The following is a 26,040-nucleotide window of genomic DNA, read 5'->3' as shown; positions in this document are numbered from 1 at the left end:
TTCTCTAACAGTCATCGTTTTCTTTTGTGTTTTCATCCTTTTGGTTAATATTTTTGTGCTTTAATCTAAAACCCAATCTTCTTTTTAGTTCTGTCAAAATCGTAAGTTCACGGGTCCAAGAGTTATTGGATGTGCAAAATCTTTAAAAGGTCACCCCCCCCCCCCCCCCCAACCTAAATATCACTTGTTATGCTGGGACATATGCTTGACAATAAATAATGACCTCAAGCTGTCAGACCATCTGCTGGGGTAAACTGACCATTGCCTCCAGGGAACACAAAGCCTACTCAGATCAAGAAACCGGATGTGAAAAACAATACAAAAACTGTGACTCTATATACAACTACAACAATGTATTCAGCTAATAACCTAATCTCCCACATTCACTGTTTGAAACCTGAACATTATTTATATTATCCCCCCCCCCCTCCCCATATGACGGGTGTTTTTTTTTTTTTGTGGAGTTTTTTGTTTAAATAAATGTGTGCATTGTACATTTTTCAGTCATTTTTTTCCCTAGAGATTTACAAAACCAAAAAATGAAAATAAAAAATGATTTGACAGCTAGTGTTTTGTGTGGTGTGTTTTTTTTTTTTTTCTTTTCCATGTACTAAAAAAAGTGATTAAAAACACCTTCAAAAACCTGTGTGTCAAGCCATCCTAAATAGTTTTCACCGCTCTGATATTTGTCTAGTATTTTTATGTTGATGGCCTGTCCCTAGGATAAGCCATTAAGGTAAGTGGGGGCCCGACACCCTCCTCCCCCGCAGATCGTCTGCTCTATTGTGTGGTGGACGATGCTTTTCAGAGGGAGCAGCGTTGCAGTAAACCGCTTCACATTGGATGGGGCTATGTATTTCCTGGGCTGGAGCTACCCCAGGATTCCTGGTATTGGACCTCCACTGATTAGATTTTGATAGATCTGTCCTGAGGATAGGCCATAAAAAATACTGGACAGGCCTTTGGAGGAGAGAATTGCAGAGAAATATATTATTCAGTTTGTATGTTTTTTTTGTTTTCTTTCACAATGTATCACATTTGTTTTTATATAGTTTATCTGAATCTAAAATAGAGAATAGATTTTAGTTATTCATCAAGATCTTGGTTCCTCTGTTTAGGGGTTTATGGGACGCTGCAAACACTAGCTGAATGAGCAGCTGATGTGTGAGGACCTGGAGACGTATGTGGAGCTTGTGCCACACAGTAGCTTTCCTGTGGATACCTGCAGAGAGAGACGGCGGTGAAGCAACAGTGAAATCCATTCATCAGGATGGTGAGTAGTTATAAGAGAGCTCTGTACAAGGTAACACTGCATTTACAGAAATCTTCCTGCGCAGGCTAAACTGGCAAGCATGGATTTCTCCATTTCTAGGAGATGAAAATTAAAAGAAAAGATGGACAGCAATACAGTCATAAAGAACAGCAACACTGCAAAGTAAAGGAAATTGTCCAGACAATAAAACAGATTTAGAAAAGCCTCGGGGTGGGTCACCGCTGCGGCCGGTGGTTTTATGCTGGTCAAGAGGAACCAAACAGGGAAGCTTCAAGTACCAGGGAGCGAGGCTTTTCTTAAATTATGTTTATTGCCTGGAGAAAAAAATAAATAAAATGCATATGAAGAAAGTGGATTATAAAAAGTTAATTAAAATATAAATGCTTAGTATTGAAGATTGCACTTTTAGGGCTCGGAGTGCTGTCCGCATCTTTTGGAGTTCCATAGAAGTGAATCGGTCCGCAAGATTGCAGATCAGATGCAGAAAGCAATATACGGCCATCTGAATGAGCCCTTTATAGATTGGTTCAGATGCCTCAGATCTGTACTTTTAATGTCCAACAAATCCACCACATCTGAACATGGACAATGAATTACAAAGTCAATTTTAAGAAAAAGGAGTAAAAAAAATACAGCCTGACAATACCGCTGTGATATGAGCCAACCCCCTCCATGTCACTCATACATGATTTGGTGCATTGAGAACATGCTTGCTGCTCCTTGCCTACAAAAATAGACTTGTCGGAGATAAAGAACACACAGCTTAAGGGTCCATTCACACGTCCGTTTTTTCTTTCCTGATCTGTTCCGTTTTTTGCGGAACAGATCAGGACCAGTTCTGGACCCATTCATTTTCAATAGGTCCTGGAAAAAATCGGACAACACAATGTGTGCTGTCCGTTTCCGTTGTTCCATTCCGCATGTCCGATTAAATATAAAACTTGTCCTGATTTGCGGGCAATATAGGACATGTTCTATCTTTGAACGGAAAAACGGAAATACGGAAACGGAATGCATACGGAGTACTTTCAGTTTTTTTTGCGGAACCATTGAAATGAATGGTTCCGTATACGGAACACAAAAAACGGCCCGCAAAACGGAAAAAAAAAAGGTCGTGTGAAAGAGGCCTTAGGGCGAGTGTACATACGGCAGATTTGTTGAAGACATTTAGTTCCGTTCTTCAGCATGGGGTTGTCTGCAGTAAGCACGTGGCTTTATTACCAGCTGTGTTCAGATGAATGGAACAGTCGATGACATTTCTGCAACAAAACTTCTGGGTTGTCTGCATGTGTCACAAGTCACGCAACATTTTTTGTAATGGAAGTCCATGGCGTCGCACTGCGACATGCTGTGACGTGATGGTCGCAAAAAATCATCCATGCTGGATTTTTGTGCCACTGCCGCGTCAGTCGCAGCATGTCCACGGTGAGACACCATTGACTTTCATTACAGAAAATTTGCAATTTTTCAATGACTAGAAGTCGCTCAACACATGTTGCCACGTAGCTGCACAATTTTTTGTTTCATGACTTGTTGCCGTGTAGCCCTAGCCTCAGAGGGGTAAAATAAGAAAAAAAAAATTATTTTCAGACCCCCCCCCCCTTCCAATGTTAATGAGACCTCAGACCGCCCCGCCCCCAATCGAATATTACTCAGACCCCCAATGTTAATCAAACTTCAGTTCAGACGCCCAATGTTTATCAAATCTCAGATCAAACCCCCACTGCTAATCGGACCTCAGATCAAACCCCCACTGCTAATCGGACCTCAGATCAAACCCCCAATGTTAATCGGACCTCAGATTAGACCCCCAATGTTAATCAAACTTCAGATAAGACCCTCAGTGTTGGGGCTCATGCACACGACCGTATGTATTTTGCGGTCCCCAAAAAAACAGATCCGCAAAAAATATGGATGACACCTGTGTGCATTATGTATTTTGCGGAACGGAACAGCTGGCCCTTCATAGAACAGTCCTATCCTTGCCCATATTGTGGACAATAATAGAACATGATATAATTTTTTTGCATAACGGACATACGGAAATGAAGTGCACACGAAGTAACTTTATTTTTTTTGTGGACCCATTGAAGTAAATAGTTCCGCAAAAAAACTGGAACGGACACGGGGAAAAAAAATACGTTCATGTGTCCTCAATTAGACCTCAGATCAGACAAAAATGAATAACTTGCCTCTCTTGCTGGACAGTGCCGCCACATGGGAAACCCAGCCCACTATTCCTGCAGCTCTGCACTGTGACGGACATCACACAGCGCCAGGTCATAGTACGCAATGCCGTGATGCTTTACGCAGTCAGGACACAGCAGTGTGGCATCGGCAGAAGACCAGGGAGTAAAACCCGCACCAGGGGCACTGTTTTCACTGCTCCCTGGCTCTACTGTGTACTAATGAGCGCTTCCATAATGGAAACGCTCATTAGTGCTTGCTTTATAAGATGCACTGCATCCCTCCCCCACTTTTGAGACAAAAAGTGTCTCTTATAAAGTGAAAAATACGGTATATGTGTTTTTTGTTTTTAGTTGTACAAATCCACCCTGTTAGTCCTCATGCACACACAAGTATCAGTTTTGCGCTTTGCAAACCGCAGATTAACAAATTCCGTGTGCAAACCGCATTTTTCTTAGTGGCATTTATAGAAATTGCTATTCTTATGCACAAAATGGACCCGAATAGGACATGTTCTATAGCATCTGTGTACTGTCAGTGTTTTTTTTTTTTTTTTTTTGTGGACTCATAGAAATGAATGGGTTTGTGTGTGATCCGCAAAAAAAATCCTGATCGGACCCGGACCTAGAATAAAGTTGTGTGTATGGCCCCTTAGAGCATTATGAATGTATTTTTTTTGTGCAAAAGAGAAGTGCTCTCACAGTAGCGAGGACTGTACCTATCCAATAGATGCACAAAGACCTTCTCAGTGAACTCCTGAAGACACGACTAACAGGTTTCCTAAATCCAACGCTGCACATCAGATTGCAGCACAAATATTTCAAAGTCACCTTGAATGTGAAACTACCTGCTTGTGACGTTCCATCAGAAGATATTGTTTTAGCTCCGTTCAGCCATTCATCTCCTCAGACTACAGCTCTCAACATTTAGTGAAATGAGCAGATTTAATTGTACTTGGTTAATAAGGTAGCTGTATAAACACCGGGTATCACTGAGCAGTAGTTATAAAATGTACATGCGCCCTCCGTGTCTAGGGTCAGGCATGGACCTCTAGTCCCACAGACTAGAAGAGACTGCTCACTTGTGGTGTTCATTAGGGCTTCGGCCTAGGAAAAGCAGAGAGAAGGCCTAACGGCGATCACAGGAGCGCACAGCTTATCAAACAGCTGATCGGTCGGCGTCTCGGAAGGACAGCACGGCAGAGATTGGGGCCAAAGTAGAATCAATATATATATATGTGTAACCCACCAGAGGCAGACCATCTCTACTGCATAGGAAGATCCGTAGAAGAAAAATTGTAGTTAGAACCCTTCTGTCAGCGCTGTAAGCAGGAGTCGTAATACCAGGTAGGTATTAGTAAAAGGGTAGTTTTTATTCCAGGTCAATGCGTTTCAAGGGCAAACAGCCCACTTTATCAGGACAATAAAAGATATATAATATATAATATAAGATATACAATAAGATGATTACATGTGTTTATATAATGTTTTCTGCGCGCAGGGTAGGTTTGGTTACCAAAACCACCTCCTCCCCACTCTACTCTGCGCGCCCAAACGTATTATATAAACAACTCATGTAATCATCTTATTGTATATCTTATATAATATATATTTTATTGTCCTGATGAAGGGGGCTGTTCGCCCTTGAAACGTAACGACCTGGAATAAAAACTACCCTTTTACGAATACCAACCTGGTATTAAGTCTCCTGCCTACAGCGCCGACAGAAGGGTTCTAACTACAATTTTTCTTCTTCGGATCGTCTTATCCCGATAACCTCCTCAGGAACACGGGCAAGAACCTTAGCTGCAGTACAGGCATCCCGCACGCTTGACGGGCAAATACCAGCAAGGCGAATTGCAGTTGTTGTGACTCATTACAGGCATAAGGCCTCTTTCACACGGGCGTCATGTTTTTTTGCCCGGATAAGATGCGGGTGCGTTGCGGGAAAATGCGCGATTTTTCCGCGCGAGTGCAAAACATTGTAATGCAATTTGCATGCGCGTGAGAAAAATCGGCATGTTTGGTACCCGAACTTCTTCACAGAAGTTCGGGTTTGGGTTAGGTGTTCTGTAGATTGTATTATTTTCCCTTATAACATGGTTATAAGGGAAAATAATAGCATTCTTAATACAGAATGCATAGTACAATAGGGCTGGAGGGGTTTAATTATTTTATTTTTACTCACCTTAATCCACTTGTTCGCACAGCCGGCATCTCTTCTGTTTTCTTCTTTTATGTGCACAGGAATAGGACCTTTGATGACATCACTGTGCTCATCACATGGCTCATCACCATGGTGAGGGATCATGTGATGTGACGTCACCACAGGTCCTTAGCCGGCAGCTCAACATTACAGAAGAAGACAGACAGAGATCCGCAACTAAGCGATCAAGTGGACTCGGTGAGTTAATTTTTTTTTTTTTTTATGTTTAACCCCTCCATCACTATTTTACTTTGCATTCTGTATTCAGAATGCTATTATTTTCCCTTCAGATGCGGCGAGTAAAAAGAGGAAAAGGTTGAACATGGTACTGGATAGAGTGGTGTTTTTTTGTTACTGTAGATCATTTTTTAATTATTGGTGGGCTTTAGCGGCCATGTGGTTTTGCTGGCGAGCTCACAAAACTGTGCTGCCATTAACAATAGGCAAGCCAATGGCAAGCAATTGTTGACAGTCTGTAGAAAACAGCTGCAACTAGTAGGGGCAACCAGTTTGGTCCTAATCCTATGTTACTAATGAGTTTTAATCCATTCGAGAAATTGTGAATGATCTGCTTGTCAACCGCTATGGACGACTACTCGTATATGCCGCCAAACAATAGTTCCCCTCCGCCAAGGTTGCCCTGTCTCCGATCCCAAGATCTCTATGCAAGTGTCCCAACCACATAGGAAAGCAGTTGTCGATAGAATTTATCTCTGTAGCTGCAGTTCCCAAGATCATTAAACAGGACAGAGGCCAAATTTAGTCAAGTATTAGTACCACGTTTCTGCTATCCTTGTTCGTAATGCGGGGCCACGGAACGGACATATGGATGCAGAAAGCACACGGTGTGCTGTCATATCTTTTGTGGCCCCATTGAAGTGAATGGGTCCGCATGCGACCCTTCCCCCCCCCCCCCCCAATAAATGTGGGTAGGATGTGGACAAAAAAATGTTTGTGTGCCTGATCCCTTATACTGATTTAGAAAGGCTATGTGTTCCTGTGAGACCTGGAATATACAGAATGACACTGTCGGCATTATGTCAGTATAATTCAGGGTCACACAGCCTTATAAATCAGTATAATGCTGGTGTCTGTCAGAGGAGCGGAGGCCAGAACAGGACCTCTCACTGACGCACGCTGCGAGTTTCTCGCATTAAACTCGCTTGTGTGTACCCAGCCTAACGTGATGAAAAGCAAAATGTCTGATGACCTGTGCTCTATTGTGACAAATGATGAGGTCACTGAGTGCGCAAGTCACCGGCACATCATTTTGCGGCACGTATCGGGCCGAGGACTGCAGACGTTCTCATTTTGCAGTTGCAGGAATTATGCAAAGCACATGTAAATTAAGCCGTCGCTTCAAAAACACATTTGAAGGAAGAACAAATATTTGCATGCATTATACTTTGTGACTCTTTGAGATGTATACAAAATCATAACCCATTCATCTCGTCTCCTCCGAACGTCAGTCCCACACAAGACACATTGTGAACTGGTGCCAATCTGCATCCGGAATCCACCCTGAATACATAGCGGAGCTTCAAACAGCGGCCTCTTTCCTGTGTGAAAAGCATCAGCCCTTTTCCAGACGTTCCTGCGGTTGCATCTGCTGAGTCTTTCTACTGCTTTATCCAGCGTTAAATAAAATATAGCCTTCAGCTGGGCTGTCAAAAGGCAAAGCATGAGCGTATAAAGAACGGCTATAATGTCATTGTTTTGACCCCTAGGTGAATATATATTTTTTTTTTCGTGAGATGAGATGGGAAATAGCTGGCCTGTTTTACAAGGTGATGCTTCTCGAGAATTGCAAAGCGATGCAGCATGTAGGAAATCTAATAACGGCTCCTACCATGCTTTAATATATTGTGGATTAAATGATAGGCACAATTATTATTTAAGGCTCTAAGGACTCTGGACGGACGTGTTATTTTACAGGCGGCTGGGACAGCAATGCCAGCGGAGAAGGAATCTAGTGCGGTCATTGTTAATAGGAATCTGTGGGCTCCTCTCATTCCTGCCGCGCCGCTCTGCCCAGTACACGGGTAATGGCCGGCTTGCAGCTTAGGCCGGTTTATAGCCTGCGTATGCTCCAGTGGAAGAACATGAGGACATCTGTCTTGTGTCCTGAGCGGCAGAAAGAGTACTTTCTACCACCGACCTATCCAACGATGCAGACTTTTTGCAGGGTATTAAAGTGCATCTGTCAGCAGTTTTGAACCTATGAAACTGGCTGACCTGTTACATGGGCACTTGACAGCTGAAGGCATCTGTGTTGGTCCCATGTTCACATGTGCCAGTATTGTTGAGAAAAATAAAGTTTTAATATATATATATAAATGAGCCTCTAGGAGCAACGGGGGTGTTGCCATTACACCTAGAGGCTCTGCTGTTTCTGCAACTACTATGCCCCCTGCACTTTGACAGGATCAGGCAGTGTAAACATTATCATGCCCGGCCCTATCAATCAAGGGAAACTGCAGATATTGCAGAGCCTCTAGGAGCAATGGGGGCGTTGCCATTACTAGGTGTAATGACAACGCCCCCATTGCTCCTAGAGGCTCATTTGCATATATTAAAACTTCATTTTTCCCCACAACGCACATATGAACATGGGACCAACACAGATGCCTTCAGCTGCCGAGTGCACGTGCAACAGGTCAGCCAGTGTCATAGAGGCAAATCTGCTGACAGATGCCCTCTAGGACTGTTTCACACAAGCAAGTCCATTGTGGGAATCGCGCTCCATGTGTGAGCCTTATCCTCCGTTCTGGACTTGCAGGAGTGCACAGCATTATCATGATTTATAATGCTGTGTTCCGCTGCTTGACTTTATTTCTACAGGATCATAGTGACCGCTTTGTCAGATTCTGTAGCAATAAGGTACATAGCATTATAAATCCGTATAATGCCGTGCGGTACAGAACGGAGGATCAGGCTCACACACGGAGCACGATTCTCGCAATGGACTCGCTCGTGTGACACAGCCCTTAAATCATTTGCTAATACATGCGTTGATTGGCAGTGTATACATCATTTCTTCATATGGGTGAAGGCTAGACAGACTTCCTTGGCGTGTTTTCTGTGGGCAGCACAAGATGTCTTGGACACAGGCAGTTCAGAAAGTGTGAATTTCATAGGTGAAAGGACAGTGTCCTGAAGTAAAATAAAACGTGTTATTAAAGCGCTGCTGTCATGAGATAGTAATCCTGATGAAGGCGTTAGTTCAGCCCGTAACATGAGATCTGGTGTTTTTTCCCTCTGTGGATTATCTGTATGCCATGGTAATCTCCCTAGCTCGGAAATGTAATTTACCGGTGGTGGCAGCCAATAAACCCTATGGGGGAGATTTATTATCTCCTTGCACAAGTTTTCTGGCGAATAAAGGTGTGTGTGCAGTTTTTTTAAATGCCATTGTGACAAAATATTGTCGTAAGTTGCCCTCATCACTTTGCGAATAGGGGGTGAAGGAAGTGTTGGGGCCAGCACATTAATCTTCACTTGCGGAAGAAACTGACGTAACTGAAGACCGAAATCTACAATACAGTAGGTTTCAGATTAGGCACACTGACTGCCAGAGGATGCGCCTAATACTATGACGAGGCCTGTCCTCCGCCTCACCGTAATTTAAGAGCTTCCTCTAGCAGGGCATTACATAGAAAACAGGTGGGCTTGATAAATCTGCCCCTATGTTTTAAACAGGAGTTGTGCCTGTACTCAGGACAAGTCCATCAGGTCCATTCTGTGTTATGTTCGACCTCTTCTAAATGGCTGTTTGTTTTTTATGAAATTTTATTAATAAGAGAATGGACTGGGAGAAGGCTCTCCCACTGTCTGCATTCAACTGAAAAGGACATGTGGGAGGAGCATTATGAAGAGAGCCCTATCTGTCTCTCTGCACCTCTTAGCTATACAGAAGTGTTATAGAGTCACTGTCATCATTTTTTTTTATATGTCATATTAACAGTCTATTTGTGAATGTTTTATGTAATTGTTTTACTTATCATTTTGAAGTATATTCTACTTCCTGTCCTGACTCTGTAACTTCCTGCTTTGGTTTCGCTCGACTGTCGTGGTCAGACCATCACTGCGGCCAGAGATGGAAGGGGATGTGAGACTCAGAGCATCACACCTTACACGGCAATGCTCTAGAAACCAATCTAGGTGCCGTACTGTTATCCCAATTCTACACCTTCCAGTTTACAAGCAGATGAGATCCTTCCCTCACAGCAGCAGTAAACTGGAAGCTGATAGCCATCTTTGTAGGAGGTCTTATCATATGTGCTGACTACTACAGAAATACAGTATTTTCAATGGCATAGTGCTGGCGTCATGAAAAAGAGAAACTCCAAAATTTCAAAAGAAAAATTATTTTATATGAACATGGAGTAAAAAAATAGCCATGCTGGTTGGCCAATATCCCCTTACATTGCTCCCCCTCGTGTCCTTTTCAGTTGGATGCAGACACAGAACGCCGCCTCTTTTGGTAGCAGCAGTTTAAAGGGTTTCTGTCATGAGAAATAACGTTATGTAGCGGACTGACATTAGGGATGGGCTAATGTCAGCAGTACATAACAGTGTGCTTTATAACTCCCTGCCTGCCGCCGTTCTCTTAAAATAAAGACTTTTATAATATGCTAATGAGCCTCTAGGTGCTATGAGGGCGTTGCTTCAGAACCTAGAGGCTCGGTCTACTCACCCTTTGGCACGCCCAGGTCCAGTTGATTGAGTTTCGAGCTCTTCTTAGTGTTCCGTAAATCCTTGCCTGCGCCATCCCGTTTAGTATTCGGCGCAGTGAGTGAAGCACAGACCCCTGCTGCCGGCTTCCTTCCTTCACTCACTGCGCCTGCGCCGAATACTAAACTGGACGGCGCAGGATTTACGGGACACTGAGGAGAACTTGAATGTCAATCAACTGGACCCAGGCGTGCGAAAGGGTGAGTAGACCGAGCCTCTAGGTGCTGAAACAACGCCCTAATAGCATCTAGAGGCTCATTAGCATATTATAAAAGTCTTTATTTTAAGAGAACGGCGCAGGCAGGGAGTTATAAAGCACACTGTTATGTACTGCTGACATTAGGGATGGGCTAATGTCAGTCCGCTACATAACGTCATTTCTGATGATAGAAACCCTTTAAGTAAAAAATAAATAAATTATTAACGGTTTTAAAGCGTGCTTCAGGTAAAATACATTTTTTATTATTGTTCATCTGTTCGAGCAAAAATAGACTGAAAGATGGTTCTGTTGTTGTCAGTTGCCATGCAAAAGCATGAAAGCTCATGTACTGTTACTAGACCCTTAGCTGTGCTGTGAAATTAGGCAAAATCATATTCATCACAGGCAATTTTCTAGCATCTTGGGAAACCTTTGTACAGGAAAAATGTTCAGTTTTTCCTTCAGTTATAAAAAAAAAAAAAATCTTGGTTATTACTGTCTTTTGACAGGATTTTGTACACAGTTGATATCTTATAATCATTTAAGAGACTTTACAGAGAAGCGCTCACTTCTCCTGACATTACTTTTATTAATTACTTGCATTCCCAATAATAACAGTTCTGGAGCATCTATTCTCAGGCTACTTTCACACTAGCGTTTTTGCTGGATCCGGCAGGGTTCAGTAAAAACGCTTCCATTACGGATAATACAACAGTCTGCATCCGTTATGAACGAATCCGGTTGTATTATCTTTAACATAGCCAAGACTGATCCGTCCTGAACTCCATTGAAATTCAATGGAGGACAGATCAGTTTTCTATTGTGGCAGAAAAAAAGGATCCGTCCCCATTGACTTGCGTTGGGGGTCGTGCTGGATCCATCTTGCTCCGCATCTCAGGATGGAAAACAAGCTACAACATGTTGCGGTTTGCTCTCTGGTATGGGAACGCAACTAAACGGAATGGAATGCATTTTGGAGCACTCCGTTCTGTTCAGTTCAGTTTTTTGTCCCCATTGGCAATGAATGGGGACAAAACGGAAACGTTTTTTTCAGGTATTGAGAGACTATGACGGATCATCATACCGGAAAACTAACTGCTAGTCTGAAAGTAGCCTTATAACTGTATGTTGTGCCATTCCTCTGTTATTCCTGCAAGAAGTTATGATTTAACTGACAGCAGTCTGCAATGAAGGTCCAGCTGGATGTTACCACTTGGGGGTGTGGCCCTGCACAGTCTGACATTATCCAATCAGTGCTGCCAGTGTCAGACTGTGCAGGGACACACCCCCTACTGATGGACCTTTATTGCAAACGTCTGACAGTTCATAATTTCTAGACGGAATCGGTAATAATTCAGAAATGGCACAACATAGTCATAAGAATAGATGTTCCAAAATTATTACATAGGGAAGCAATCAGTTACCAAAACAAACATATCAGAAGGGGTGATGGGGGTAGGTTATCTGGAAGAAAGGTTTGTAGGAGCGCTTGTTCCTGATAATTGTCCAGTTTAAATTGATTGCCAGTCACCTGACAAGCAAAAAAACATGTTTGTCGGGTGATGCAGTTGTTGATAGTGTAGGAGTGAAAGATGCAATTAAAGGCTATGTACATCTTTAAGGGCAATATATTTTTTTATTGCTGTATCATAAGAGTATTTTAACTACTGAGTAGTTCTGTGCCCTTTAATTCTGTTTTAATGGTGAATTTAAGTTCTGTGTAATAGTTGAGAAGTTTCCCTTGTAATGAAGTGGGTTAGAGATAGTACCCATCCCCCATTGTGCTGATAAGATGACATTCCTGAGTGATCTCAGAGACATGCGTGCTGCACACTGGAGGAGGGGCTAACAGGTTTAACCTCTGTGACACGCATTCCCTCAGTAGACTCTATTGAAGACTTCATCCTAGGTAGGATGTAAGTATGACTAGCCCTCTCTCTTGTACACCCTGGGGTGTTGGTCATGGTCATTCTCAAATCTTTAGAATTTGTTACAATTGTTTTGTACTCATTATGAGGTAAACATTTTTTCATTTGGTCTTGGAGTCCTTTTCTCTGTACAGGGCTGAGGTGCTCTATTAGCAGGATCAGGATTTTCTTTCGGCTCCTTCTTTCTGCTCTCTGACATTATAAACCCTCATCAAAGCTCAATACTTGTCTTACTGGTAAGAATGTGGCTTAAATAAGTGTTTAGAGATAAGGGTTATTAGATGACCGGCAGAAAGTGAAAGAAACAGAACGGCTCAAAATTTAAAAAAAAAGACAAATTAAAAAAAAAAAAGGATTTTTAGCCCAAAATGAGTAAAATGCAATTATTAGATAATGGACCCCCAAAGGTGTACATAGCCTTTAAGGATGACTCAAAAAAAAAGGAGCGCCAGTCACAGACGATCTAATGGGACCTTTATTGATTGATAAATAATAATAATAATAATAATAATAAAAGGTCACATTGGATTGTCTCTTGTTGGCACTTAAGTATATACTATATTCCTCTCATACGATTTTTGAGCCGACATCCACCACTGCGATCCTCTTGTGCTTATATAGTAGTTGTGACTGATCACACCTATCAAAGGTGAGCGTATAACCTATAGCTGACTCTCTGAATGCAGTACTATGGTCATTGGCTGTACTACCCTATGTAGCGCTTGGCGCCATATTGTCTTCTTATTTTCTGCACCTCAGTCGTTATACGGCACATAAAATCATGTATTTTTGGGCCGTTCTTCAATGTTCTGTTCCGACAAACAGCGAATCTGTATTAGGATGGACATTTATAGTAACCCTACACCCCCATACAGAGGGGACCATTGCTGATTCATATGAATACAGCTGAACATTTGGGCAATAATCATTGCTTTCAGCCCGTGCGAATGGGCCCTTAGGATAACATTTTCAAGCGTTTCACTTGAATACAGTGGTGCAGTTATTAGTGTTGATGGATTATTATTATTATATTTATTCATGTTTTTTTTTTTTTCCTTGCATTATTTCAGAGATCCATTCGATCATTTGCTAATGATGATCGCCATGTTATGGCAAAACACTCGACCATATACCCCTCTCCAGAAGAGCTGGAAGCGGTCCAGAACATGGTGTCTACAGTGGAATGTGCCCTGAAGCATGTCTCAGACTGGATGGATGAGCGCAGTAAAAGTTCCACTGTGGAGAATGAGCAGGAAATCAAAGCTGAGGAAAAGGAAGAAAATGCCATGTAAGTAACATGATGGCACTTATATCACAGTCTAGAACGGGTGGCCTTTACTAGAGTCCCACGTATAGAAAAATGCCAGTAGTTGGTGTCAAACCAGTATACAGACGTTTAACAATAGAAATGGACATAGGGGCAAATTTATCATTAAGCTGCACCAGAAAACTGACATGAAAAAGTTTGCGACTTTTTCAACAACACTTGGGCAAAAATTCTTGTGCAGGTGGCCTTTCTCTACTGATCTCGCCATTTTCCTGAGAAGAGGATGTGGGGAGGAGAGGAGGTGAGACTGCTGGTCCACCACATTTATCTTTAGACCAGTTTTCTAGGGTAAAGGAGCACTGAAATACTGTATATCAGTGTAGGCACTCAGATTGCCGAATGCCGCTCCTAATTTCTCAAGACCCACTACATCGCAGTCAGGTGACATTTTCTCCTGTGTTGGTTCTCATTCCTGATAATATCACTTCTACATCCGAGGTGTGGCAAGGTTCGTAAGACTCAGCCCAGTCGACACAACATCATCAATGGCCTATCCTCTGATGGTGGTGTTCTCATTCTCCTGGGCCTTGCTCTGTAGACGTGATGTCAACAACAATCCTGTGTCTTAGGGTGTGCTTCAAGCAGGCTTGGATCTGTGACATTCGATCTGGGAGGAGAAGAGAATGCTACAGACACCTGCAAGTCTTGTGCTGGGATGTAATCATAGGATGTGGGTCACAGATCACAATTACACCGGAGGAGTCAAAATGCTCTCAGAACTCCGTCATCTCACTTCTATAATGCTGTAAGGTTGAATTCTGGTGTTGGTGATTTTTTATTTTTTTTGTGTGTAACCGGAAGACCCCTTGAAAATCAAAACTGTTTAAAGTACCATTTTTTTTTTTAAAGGAGTTTTGCCATCTTAGGCATGTTGTCCTTTTAAAAGGCACTATCACCTCTGGGGTTTTTGCATTGTCCTGGCCACTTGGGAGGGGTGAGGGAGTGGCAGGGTGCAGGTCGGACTTTGGCCCGACACATTTATTGTCTTTTACTCCTGGAAACAGGTGTAAAAGAGGAATAAAAACTACTGCAGTCAGGGGCTGGAGCAGTTTTTACGGACAGCGCTGGGGTAAAACAAAGACTGGCATAAAAAGGCGATCTTTGTGAATGCCCGCCTTTTGTGACATCTTTGCGGTCAGGCACTTCAGTAGCCATGGACACATCTCGTACATCCTTGCTACTAAAGGCTTTCTGGCTAGATCGCAGCAAGATTCTTGGCTTTAAACCAAGACTCGGCTCTCAGCTCTAGCTATTGTCCAGCCTTAGATAAAGATGTTGTCTCTTCAGCCTGTGTGTAGATCAGGGGTGGCCAACCTTACAGACACAAAGAGCCAAAAAACAAACAAAAAAAACAACTTATGACTACAAGGAGCCACAAGCTATACATTTACACACGAGTCACCGTATTTTTCACCCTACAAGATGCACCTAAGTTTTAACAAAGAAAAATAAGATAATTTTTTTTTTCCATCTGATCTGAGGTCTGATAAAAATATTTTTCTTATTTTTCATTAGCAGAGAAAAAAAGGAAAAATATATTTTTCATCAGACTCCTAAATCAGACCCCAATGCTCATTGGACCTAAAATAAGATCCCCCAAACCTCATCAGGCCTCCAAATCAAACCCCCAAAATAAGACCCCCAATGCTCGGATCAGACAACACAAATCAGACTCTGTGTCAGGCCCTCAGTGCTCAGATCCCCCCCCCTTGCTCAAACCTGACCAACCCATGCTCAAACAAGACCCCCCCCCCATTGCTCAGATCTGAGCCCCCCCATTGCTCAGATCTGGACCCCCCCCCCCCATTGCTCAGATCTGACCCCCCCCCATTGCTCAGATCTGACCCCCCCCCCCCCATGCTCAGATCTGACCCCCCCCCCCCATTGCTCAGATCTGACCCCCCCCCCATTGCTCAGATCTGACCCCCCCCCCCCCATTGCTCAGATCTGGACCCCCCCCCATTGCTCAGATCTGGACCCCCCCCCCCCCCCATTGCTCGGATCTGGACCCCCCCCCCCCCCCCCATTGCTCAGATCGGACCCCGCCCCCCACCCTCCCTATTGCTCAGATCAGACCCCATGCTCAGTTCTAAAATTTAAAAAAATATCTTCCCTCTTCTGATCAGACACTGGGCTCCTACTCGGGCACCTGCTACTCTAACATGCTCTCCACTGTGACCTGATGAGCACAACGACAGGTCATAGTGCGTGTCTCACTTACTACGTTCTCACACTGTGCATCAGGACATAGTGGAGAGTGAGTAGGGGCTGCAAAGTAGCAATAGTGCCCAATCGGGAAGAGAGATCTGAGCATGGGGTGGAGAGTGATGAGCCGGCCTGACTGCTTCCAGGCACCACAGCTAGCGCCGCACTTCAAGAGCCACAGGTTGGCCACCCCTGGTGTAGATGGTAGCAGGCGAGGTGCTGGCCGCATGCAGGGAGAGGAGCAGGATCTGTGACCCTCCGCCTGTCCCATGACCCCAGAAGGAGCAGTGATATGGATTTTGTTCATAAATCGGTGAGCATACATGCTCTGTAATTGTGACATATAGTGAGATGAGCACTTGCTTATCTAAACTGGAAACCCCCTTTTAAAAAGTGCCCCGTGCTGAGTACCATACCTGAAATACTGTCATTGTATATGCACCTGTTAGTTTATTATTTTATGAAATGGAAACTGAGGGAACATCCAAATTAGGTGGAGGAGCCCTTTGTGCTCGGCGAGGAAGTCGCTGCCATCTCACAGGAGCCCAGCCATGAGTTGAATAATTTGCATAGTGTTTTGTGTTTTTTAGACTGGGAATTATGGATTCATTCTATTATTTTCACTTTTAGATTTTTGCAGCTATGATTTTTTATTTATTTATTTTTTAAAGGGTTTTGCCATCTCGCCATTTCCACAGTGAGATGGGACTAAGACCCGGCCCCAGGCTGATGGAAGCAGGCAAGGCGAGCCGGCGTTCAGACAGTAGATATGTCGGCTACTACTTACAGGATAGTTATACCCTCTATCAGCATTGTGTCATTTATCATATGGTTGTGTTTTATGATGGCACCCGAGTACAGTATGTCTGCAGTGTGGTGAACTATCTACTTGGGGAGGTGAAGCGGTTGCTTCGTACGAGCTGACTTGGCAGAGCTGCCTGGTCAGCATGATCAGGGTTTCTACTGTGTACACAAATGCCATTGGTGGTCTGGTGCAGCCAGGCATGAGAGAAGCCTATTCGGACCGCTGATCCACGGAGATCAATGGCGTTCATTCATATGCTGGTTTACCCAGCCCTCTCATGTGCAGAAGCCTCTGTGGAGTCAATCTGTGTCTCAGCGAAAATGAGGATTTCCTTTAAAAAAAAATGTTGTGTGAGTGTGTTAAAGTTTAATAAAGGAGATTGCACCTACTTTGTGCAGCATCAACCAATGTATGGCACATAAGGAAGATGGAGCGCGCACATTACCCCCACTCATGGGGATTTTATCACTTTGGTCTTAAAGAGGGCCTGTCATTGTTCTTGTCATGTATTCGGCAAATATCCATATTCCCCATAAGATAACAATTCTGTAACATCTCTTGTACCGTTCCTCTGTTATTCCTTATAGAAAATGAAAAAAAAATGCCAAATGGTGTTACCATTCCGCTTGCCAAATGAGTGTGTGCTAGGCAGTCTGACCCCGACACTCCGCTCACCTGGTAACACCTAGTTGGAAATGTAATCATAAATTTGTAGTAGGAATAACAGAGAAACGGCAAAGCACAGAATTTTTAGGATGCTGCAGAATTGGTAAAGCATGGGAAATAAAGTTAGTCAGTAAAGCAGACATGTAGGGAGTGGTGAATGGTCCTCTTTAATGAGTACAGAAGGTCTTTAAAGAAATGTGGTGCCACGTGCTGCCCACTTATGGCTTCTGGAAACATGAAGTGCAGAACCTCTGGTTGTAACATATACAGATGGTCAGATACCTGAATTAAGGCATGCTCTTATTTAGCATTTGTTGTTAAGTTTCAAAAGCTGGACTGTACTGCGCTCATATCAATGTCAGATTCTTAAGGACTACCAGCATTTTTGGACGAGCGCCACATGTTCCAAATGACACTTCAGATAAGTTGAGAACCTAAGGACTAGATAATCAATCCCATAAGCCTTCCCCAGGTCAAGTGAAATGGACCTTTGGGAGAAATGCAGATCCTTTATGTAGTGGAAAATTCACACCTATATTCCTTGTCTCACTGAGACATGTCAAAAATAGATATGATAGTAATGCATTTCTCCTGAGCACAGTGTGTATGTATACTGTGTATATGTGTGTTTGAGTTCTGGATGGGACAACCTCAGATGCTCCTTAAAGGGGTTTTCCGGGAATTAAGAAAATGAAAATACTTAAATATTACTTATTATAAGTATATTTCCAAATACCTTTCAATAGTTATAATGGCTTGTTTTGTCTAGGGAGCAATCCATCAAGGGAAATAAAATGGCTGCAGTCCTATTAGTACACACAACCTGTCCTAATCATACAGGAGGAGAAGTAACATCACAACACTGAGCTAAAGAGCTGCCTCAGCCTCCTCTCTGCTCTGCTTGTCAGGGATTGTGATCCTGAATACAGATGATAAGATCTTCAGATACATTTCTCTAGGGATGGAGTTCATGAGGAGACATGAAGTACAGAGTGGGGGTAATGAGCAGCAGCGCTTGTTTGCAGTCTCCATTACCACAGCCTGTCCTGTCCCTCGATTGTTTAGGAATGAAGTTTGAGGAGCCTGTGAAACATGCTTCATGTTTGCGCAATATTTCCAGACTGAACACTGCTCCTCTGATGTGAACATGCAGCATCATAATTCATTGTGATGCTGTGAATTCCATCCTGGCTGTGAGTCTACTCAACTGTAGTCATGGCATTATAAAGGAGAGTGACTAATAAGTCATAAAAATTTACACCCCTATGAGAAGCGCCAAAAACCCCAGAATATACGGAAGATAAAATTAAGTAAGCAATTAAGGTATGGTAGATCATATAACCAGATCAGGGTAACCAGGAGAAGAAGGTGAACTCAGTGAATAGTAGACACACCAATAAGGCGTCCTAAAGTGAACAATGAGTAAAAGTATTCACATATGGTCAACCTATACGGTATATTAGAAAAGCCAAAAATAGTCAACTCACTTCACGGGGGGTGGCCAGCTGGATAAGCTCAAGACACCAGCATGGACCAATACCCCCCAATCCGGAGTGCCTGTAGAGTCGTCCAACACTGACGATTGCCCAGTATGGAAAGGAAAGGCTTCACTTCAGTGGTATTGTTTGAAGACTTTGGCTTCTTTATTAATTCATAAAAGGCTCAACGCGTTTCGGGGTATGCAAACCCCTTCTTCAGGAGCAAGTACAGACAGAATAAAAATAAGCCCGCGTTGAGCCTTTTATGAATTAATAAAGAAGCCAAAGTCTTCAAACAATACCACTGAAGTGAAGCCTTTCCTTTCCATACTGGGCAATCGTCAGTGTTGGACGACTCTACAGGCACTCCGGATTGGGGGGTATTGGTCCATGCTGGTGTCTTGAGCTTATCCAGCTGGCCACCCCCCGTGAAGTGAGTTGACTATTTTTGGCTTTTCTAATATACCGTATAGGTTGACCATATGTGAATACTTTTACTCATTGTTCACTTTAGGACGCCTTATTGGTGTGTCTACTATTCACTGAGTTCACCTTCTTCTCCTGGTTACCCTGATCTGGTTATATGATCTACCATACCTTAATTGCTTACTTAATTTTATCTTCCGTATATTCTGGGGTTTTTGGCGCTTCTCATAGGGGTGTAAATTTTTATGACTTATTAGTCACTCTCCTTTATTCTCTTACACACCGAATTCTTTTGGTGTGAACACCCCTTCCAGCTGCCTCCCCTTTTACACATTTTTTTTTTTTCTCTTTCCCCTGCCTCTGCTTTTTTACATCTTCCTGTCCTCCATCCACTGGCGCCTCTAGTTATATCCTTCCACCTGATTGGAATAACCCTCGCCTTTTTCTTTCTCTCTATACCGTCATGGCATTATGTCAGTACAGTTCAGTAGATCCGTGGTGAGGTGGGAAATCACAGCATCATAAATCCCCGCTCCTCTGATGTGAACTCTGTGCATCATAATTTATGATGTTGTGAGTTCCATCCTGGCCGTAAGTCTACTGAACTGTAGTCATGGCATTATGTCAGTACAGTTCAGTACACCTGCACCATTATGATGCTGCAAGGTCACATCAGAGTACCAGCATTCATTCCGGGAAATACTGCTTCCACGCGGAGTGTGTTTCGTGGACTGAATACACTGTCTGAAACTGACCAAAAGGGGTTATCAGTTATTATGCCTGCGGGATTGGGGATAACTATAAGATCAATCGGGGTCTGACTGCTGGGGAGCCCCACCAGTCATGAAAATTGAGACATGTCACACCAGGGACCCCCCTCCAAATGAATGCAGTGGCAGATCAGGCATGTCTGAATATGCCTCTATGAGCTGAAATCCTTGCCAGCCACTAAATTGAAGGGGTTGTTGCACTCTACCTATTGCAGTTGGGGTCCCGTCAGCTTAATTTGAAGAATCTCGAGTTGGCCCCGTCATTCTATCTACTCACAAACACCCCTACCTCTCTTCTGATCAGTCTCAATGACCTGTAGGAAGAGTTGGAATGTCTCAGATGTGGTGACCCCTTTTAAAAGGAAGCTGCCCCAGTAATCAGCCAATCACCATGGATCTAGCTCCTGAAACCCCTTAGCTAGGCCGTCCACATCTTAAAGAACAGGCTACCGTATGATACGTGGTTGTGATGAATTTGCCAGAGTGGGATTACGTCCATGTCCTCTTCTCGAGACAGACCCTTGCAGTGCAATTCACTAAATGCTTCACTACTAAGGAATCTGTAGAGGGGAAGATGCAGTCCCATTAGACAGGCTCCCCGATCTGTCAGACACATCGAGTAATATTTTTTTTTTTTAACCTTTTTCTTAAGTGTGGTTTTGCATTGGTCTGTCTGTGATTTGGAAAAGGTTAAATGAATTTTTAATTTTTTATTTTGTCCTACTAAATACATTTTAATGTGCCTGGTTGCAAGTCCCTGGTCTCTGTGCCTAAGTGAGAGGGACATTGCTGACACAGCAGCCGAGCGTCTAGTTTTAGTGTACTTAGAGGCATCCTCACGTACTGCTTCCTGCAGGCTAAGCACTATCCACCTCTGCAAGCAGCCTATTATTCATCGCTCAGGTAGAATGATCTTCCCAGTGGGATTTAGTAACCCGTTGCAATCTCTCCACTTGAAATAAATGATAGTCTCGCAGATGGCAGCTTTCTGTTTACAGTTCTGCTTCTTTTGTCCATATAATCCCTCCGAGCCGACCCCCGCTCTGCTTATTTTATTGGAGCTGCCTATTGCTCTCCGAAGATGGTGAGATGTCGGCAGAGTTTATTATCTTCCATTATGTGGATCAAACTCCTTCTTAAATTAATTCAGTGAAATCCTATGGACATGATAAACCTGGCGAATTCTGCTGCAGTGGTAGAAAGCGCACTTAGTCCTGTTTTTGTTTTTCCTCTCGCTCTCCAAAAATTCTCTAATCGAATTGCATGCAATTCTAATCCGACAGAATTCTAAATTTTGGGAAAAATAAGATCAATTCTCTCATCTCAGATCTCTTCCCGTCTGTCACTGCGCTTTTGCATAATGTTCTCTATTGTGCCAACCACTGATTGACAGGAATGAGTGCTCCCTTCTTAAAGAAGAGTTCTTTGGCAGCTGCGGTATGTATTATACCGTACTGTGCTGACTTTCTCTTCTTTAGTATAAGAATGCTCCCATTACTCATCAACAAAGATGTCTGCTGCAGTGGATGTAATATAAGGTATAATGCATCCCCTGCTATCAATAAGGACTATTAGAAGTCTTCTCGGAGATCCCTGACGTGTATAAATGCACCTGACCTGTGACCTTGTGCTTTTCTATGGACATGAAATTACTTAGTGACCTCTAATGTGATTTACAGTTGGAGGAACATGATCTATGAACATTTTTGCTCTTCACCGCTCCCTTTGTCTATGCAAGTCCCTCACAGTGTATGTGGGTTCAATTGATAGATTAACCTTTTCTTCTTCAGCTTCCCTTTCCCTTAGCAAAGGTGCTTCTCTGAATGTGAATGGTATCCTCTAATTATGTAGTAAGGATGTGAATAAGACTCTGTTGGTCCAGCCTGGACCATTTCTGTTCAGTGCTGTTCCAGAAGAAGATTGTTAAGACCACACAGCAGAAAATTTGACACCCAATCTGCACCACATGGATCAACTTGTCATGTACTGTATAACACTCGGGATTTGCTCTGCATTGCAAAGGGTGAAATCTGTAATATAAATTGATATGCTGTGGATATAAAGAGAACCTGTCACCATGATTAAACCTGCTTGGCAGGGTTATTCATGGGGAATTAAATGATCCCTCTATTGCTGATTTTCGTATGTAGCAAAAGCTTTGCTTTTCATTCACAGGCAAATGAGGTGCGATGTGCACCAAGGGGCTGGCCTTGCCCCTACGGAGCACCACTTCACCTCCTCTTCCCCCATCGCCAGATAGGAGTCAGACGTCCTCAGTGTTCAGATGCCTGGTCTTAAATTCTCTTGCTAGCACCAGCGAGACTTCATCAGTGCATGCACGGTTGATCTCAGGAGGCTCTCCTCCTCACAGCTGCACTGCAGCAAGTACTGATGACACCAAGCTACTCCTTGAAGACAAGACTTTACTGATCTAAAAGTGAAGCCAAAAGTTTTCTCTTCTGGGAAGAGACTGACGGCATTGGCATTTGCACTAGCGGGAGGGCCTTGTCTTCATCTCAGGAGGCTCTTCTTGCTCTACTCCCGGAAGAAAAGATGCTTGGCTTCACTGATCTATAAACGAAGCCAAAAGTCTTCTCTTCTGGGAGAAGACTGACATCATCGGCATTTGCACAGAGCAGGGAGCACCGCCACACTGGTAAGATTTCAGGGCCAGACATCCAAACAATGTGGATATCAGACCATGAGGGGAAGTGACAACAGGACAGAGTAAGGGGTGAAGCAGTACTTGAGGTGCTAGGCCAGCCCCTCAGTGCTCCGAGCACCTCTTTGTACAGATTTTGCTGCAACCGTATATCAGATTGCAGCAATAGAGGGCTCACTTAATTCACCATACCCTCATCCACGCTTCTGCTACCTTAAGATGCTGTGGATGTTACACACCGCAGCCCTCATGGGCATGCCCTCACAGTGCATACAATAAATGCTGGGTGAGCAGCCGAACAATTACCATCCTTGGTTCAGGATCACCTCCATGCTTACCTCATCCAAAGTAAGCCAGCATCAGACCCTGAGCATGGATCCTCCACGGAGGTTGGGTAGACAATGCACATTAAATTGTCTACATTCATTTGTATAATGTAATAATCTCAGGATTGTAGTGGTGACATTTACTTTGTTCTTATGTCCTAGCGGATTTGCAACTATGTACGGAAGACTGTTTTACCCATGTACGGTATATTAATGTATTGTATGACCATTTGCGTAGAAATTCCCCATCACAAGGCACTAACGTTTTCTTCTCTCACTTTAGGGATGGTTGTTAAACCCTGGCAACCACTGTAAATCCATTGCTGCAATTGTCTAATCGCACATTGCTTGTTTTTCAGGGACGAGAGCGGTCAGGTGCTATGTGGAGTCTTGAGAATTGGCCTTGTTGCCAAAGGCTTACTCATTAAGGATGATATGGAGCTAGAACTGGTTCTCATGTGTAAGGAGAAACCAACAGAGAGCTTATTAGTAACGGTACGAGAAAACCTTCCTCTACAAATCCAGGTGAGATACCACATCGGCCTGTTCTGTGCTAAATATCACTAACCAAATACTTTTATAGTGTTAGTTAAAATATTTGCCCACTCATTTCCATATGATGCAGAAGACCTTTATAATGTGATTGCATGTGGCATTACATGAGCTCAATATCAAGTACTGACTTGTGTTCCCAGTGTATACTTGGCAGTAGTTTTGGAGGAAGGAGACAAAAGAGGTGTCTGCGTACAAACAGCATCTGTCAGCAGTTTTGTACCTATGACACTGGCTGACCTGTTACATGTGCGCTTGGCAGCTGAAGGCATCTGTGTTGGTCCCATGTTCATATGTGCCCGCCTTCCTGAGAAAAATGAAGTTTTAACAAATGCAAATGAGCCTTTAGGAGCAACGGGGGCGTTGCCATTACACCTAGAGGCTCTGCACTGTCTGCAACGGCTGCACCCTCTGACAGAACCAGGCTGTGTAAATGTGATCACGCTTGGCCCTGACTTTGCAGTTGCAGAGAGAGCAGACCCTCTAGGTGCAATGGTAACGCCCCCATTGCCCTAGAGGCTCATTTGCTTATAAGAAAACATAATTTTTCTCAGCAATGCGGGCACATATGAACATGGGACCAACACAGATGCCTTCAGCTGCCAAGCACACATGTAACAGTGTCATAGGTACAAAACTGCTGACAGATGCCCTTTTCATGTTGGCTGTCTAAGGCTACTTTCACACTCGCTTTAAGCTTTTCCGGCAGGCTGTTCCAGCCTGAGAACAGCCTGCCGGATCCATATTGCCGTTTGCACACGTGTTCTGCCGAAAGTCCACCCGCACTCTGATTTTTGTCTGGCCGCCTCTCGGCATGTGCTATGGCCGGTTCTCGGGCTGGTCCCTCATTAGAGTGAATAGGTCCTGGGCGGACCAATGACATCACAATGCTTGTGCAAACTGTAGTATGGATCCCACAGGCTGTTCCCCTGCCTAATGCCAGTATGAAAGTAGCCTAATTCAACACCCCATGAAATACATTTTGGTACATTATTAGCACTGCTGCAATCTTCCCCAAATTATAATCACAGTTTCAAATAGATGAAGTTATATTTTATTCAAAACTTGGGTCCCTGATCATACATAGCAAAAGATGGACTTCATTACGTCAAGAGATGAGTGGATCAGAACCGAGGCTGGAATAGGGATCCGTATTGACGTATTTAAGCCTTCAGTTGTCTGGTTTGTGAGAATTGTGGCTCTGTAATCGGAATTTGATGGTGAAACAAAATTTCACAAATTTGCTCTAATTTGGACTTTTAGAAAGTTGAAGAGAAAGGCCCAGACTAGACATCAACTTAACAGTTTTTCCTGGCAGGCAAAGTCCTGAGTCTTTTATTTTTTATTTTTATCCCATATAGGCTTGTATAGGGTCTCATAGAGAGAGGGATGTAAGTATTACTTAAAGGGTTTTTCCAGAAATAATGGTTTTTAGCAAGTGCCCACAGCCTGCCTCCAGAAACAGAAGATTTAACTTACTTGCTCCATGCCGCTGCGGTCCTCTGTGCTGCTTCCGCTGTGTCTGTCTTTTGGTCCCCGCACTGTTTTCTTCCAGTGGTGCATGGGCATGGTCACATGCGGCGCCACAAGCAGCGTGTCACTGCTAAAGCCATGCATCGCCAGAAGAAAACAGTGCCGGGACCAGAAGATGGAGACAGCGGAGGACCAGAGCTGCATGAATCTTATGTTTAGGCATGCAGGCAGTGGGCACATGATAAAAGAAAATAATAATTATTCCCAGAAAAGCCCTTCTCTCCTGACTTGTGTCCCCTACAATTCTGGAGCACTTTTTTTTTTTTCTGTATTGTGATGTCCCCCTGTTATTCCTCCTTTCGATTCGGATGCAGGTGTTATCATTCCTCATGTCAATAAGGTATAGCTATATACAATCTGATATTCTCAGCTCAGCTTGCACATAGTTTGAGTGTGTAGATGTGCCATTGGCAAGGAGAATGGAGACGCCCAGTTGTTAATTTATTAACGCACGTCCAGGAGCAGGAACACAAAGTAAAAATAAAATAATGGGTGAGCAATGGTCTAGCTTCGTTGGGGAATGCAGGTATAACCAGGAGAGCTGACAGGTCCTCTTTAAAAGAAATCTTCACTCCACTTGTAGTAAACTCGCCTTATTTAGCTCAAGCTGCTTGCCCGCGTTGACACCCATGTCCTTAACATGACTTAAAGTGGTTCTCCAGGCTTTTCTCATGCATGTTCTGTTGTCAGGTATGGGCAGACGCCTTGCAAGTGTCGCACATGGGTCCAGGGCATCAGACTTTTCACTGTGCCACCCAGTGTGA

The 26,040-nt window shown here is 43.5% G+C and overlaps 1 protein-coding gene across 4 annotated transcripts in view; it reads left to right on the top strand.

Moving 5' to 3' along the window:
• LOC122919905 (spermatid perinuclear RNA binding protein) overlaps positions 1–26,040 on the top strand; it is a 125,991-nt gene that overhangs the window by 52,312 nt on the left and 47,639 nt on the right. For all 4 annotated transcript variants that reach the window (XM_044269091.1, XM_044269093.1, XM_044269092.1 and 1 more), the window contains exons 3-5: positions 1,119–1,273; positions 13,597–13,814; positions 23,551–23,716. In XM_044269091.1, coding sequence (XP_044125026.1) covers positions 1,271–1,273; positions 13,597–13,814; positions 23,551–23,716 — 387 coding nt within the window. In that variant the 5' untranslated portion in view covers positions 1,119–1,270. The remainder of the gene's footprint in view (positions 1–1,118; positions 1,274–13,596; positions 13,815–23,550; positions 23,717–26,040) is intronic.

This window comes from Bufo gargarizans, chromosome 9, assembly GCF_014858855.1.
Source record: "Bufo gargarizans isolate SCDJY-AF-19 chromosome 9, ASM1485885v1, whole genome shotgun sequence".
In the NCBI taxonomy this organism is placed as follows: Eukaryota; Metazoa; Chordata; class Amphibia; order Anura; family Bufonidae; genus Bufo; species Bufo gargarizans.
The sequence above is the reverse complement of the archived record's forward strand: the minus strand, read 5'-3'. Positions and strand labels throughout refer to the sequence as shown.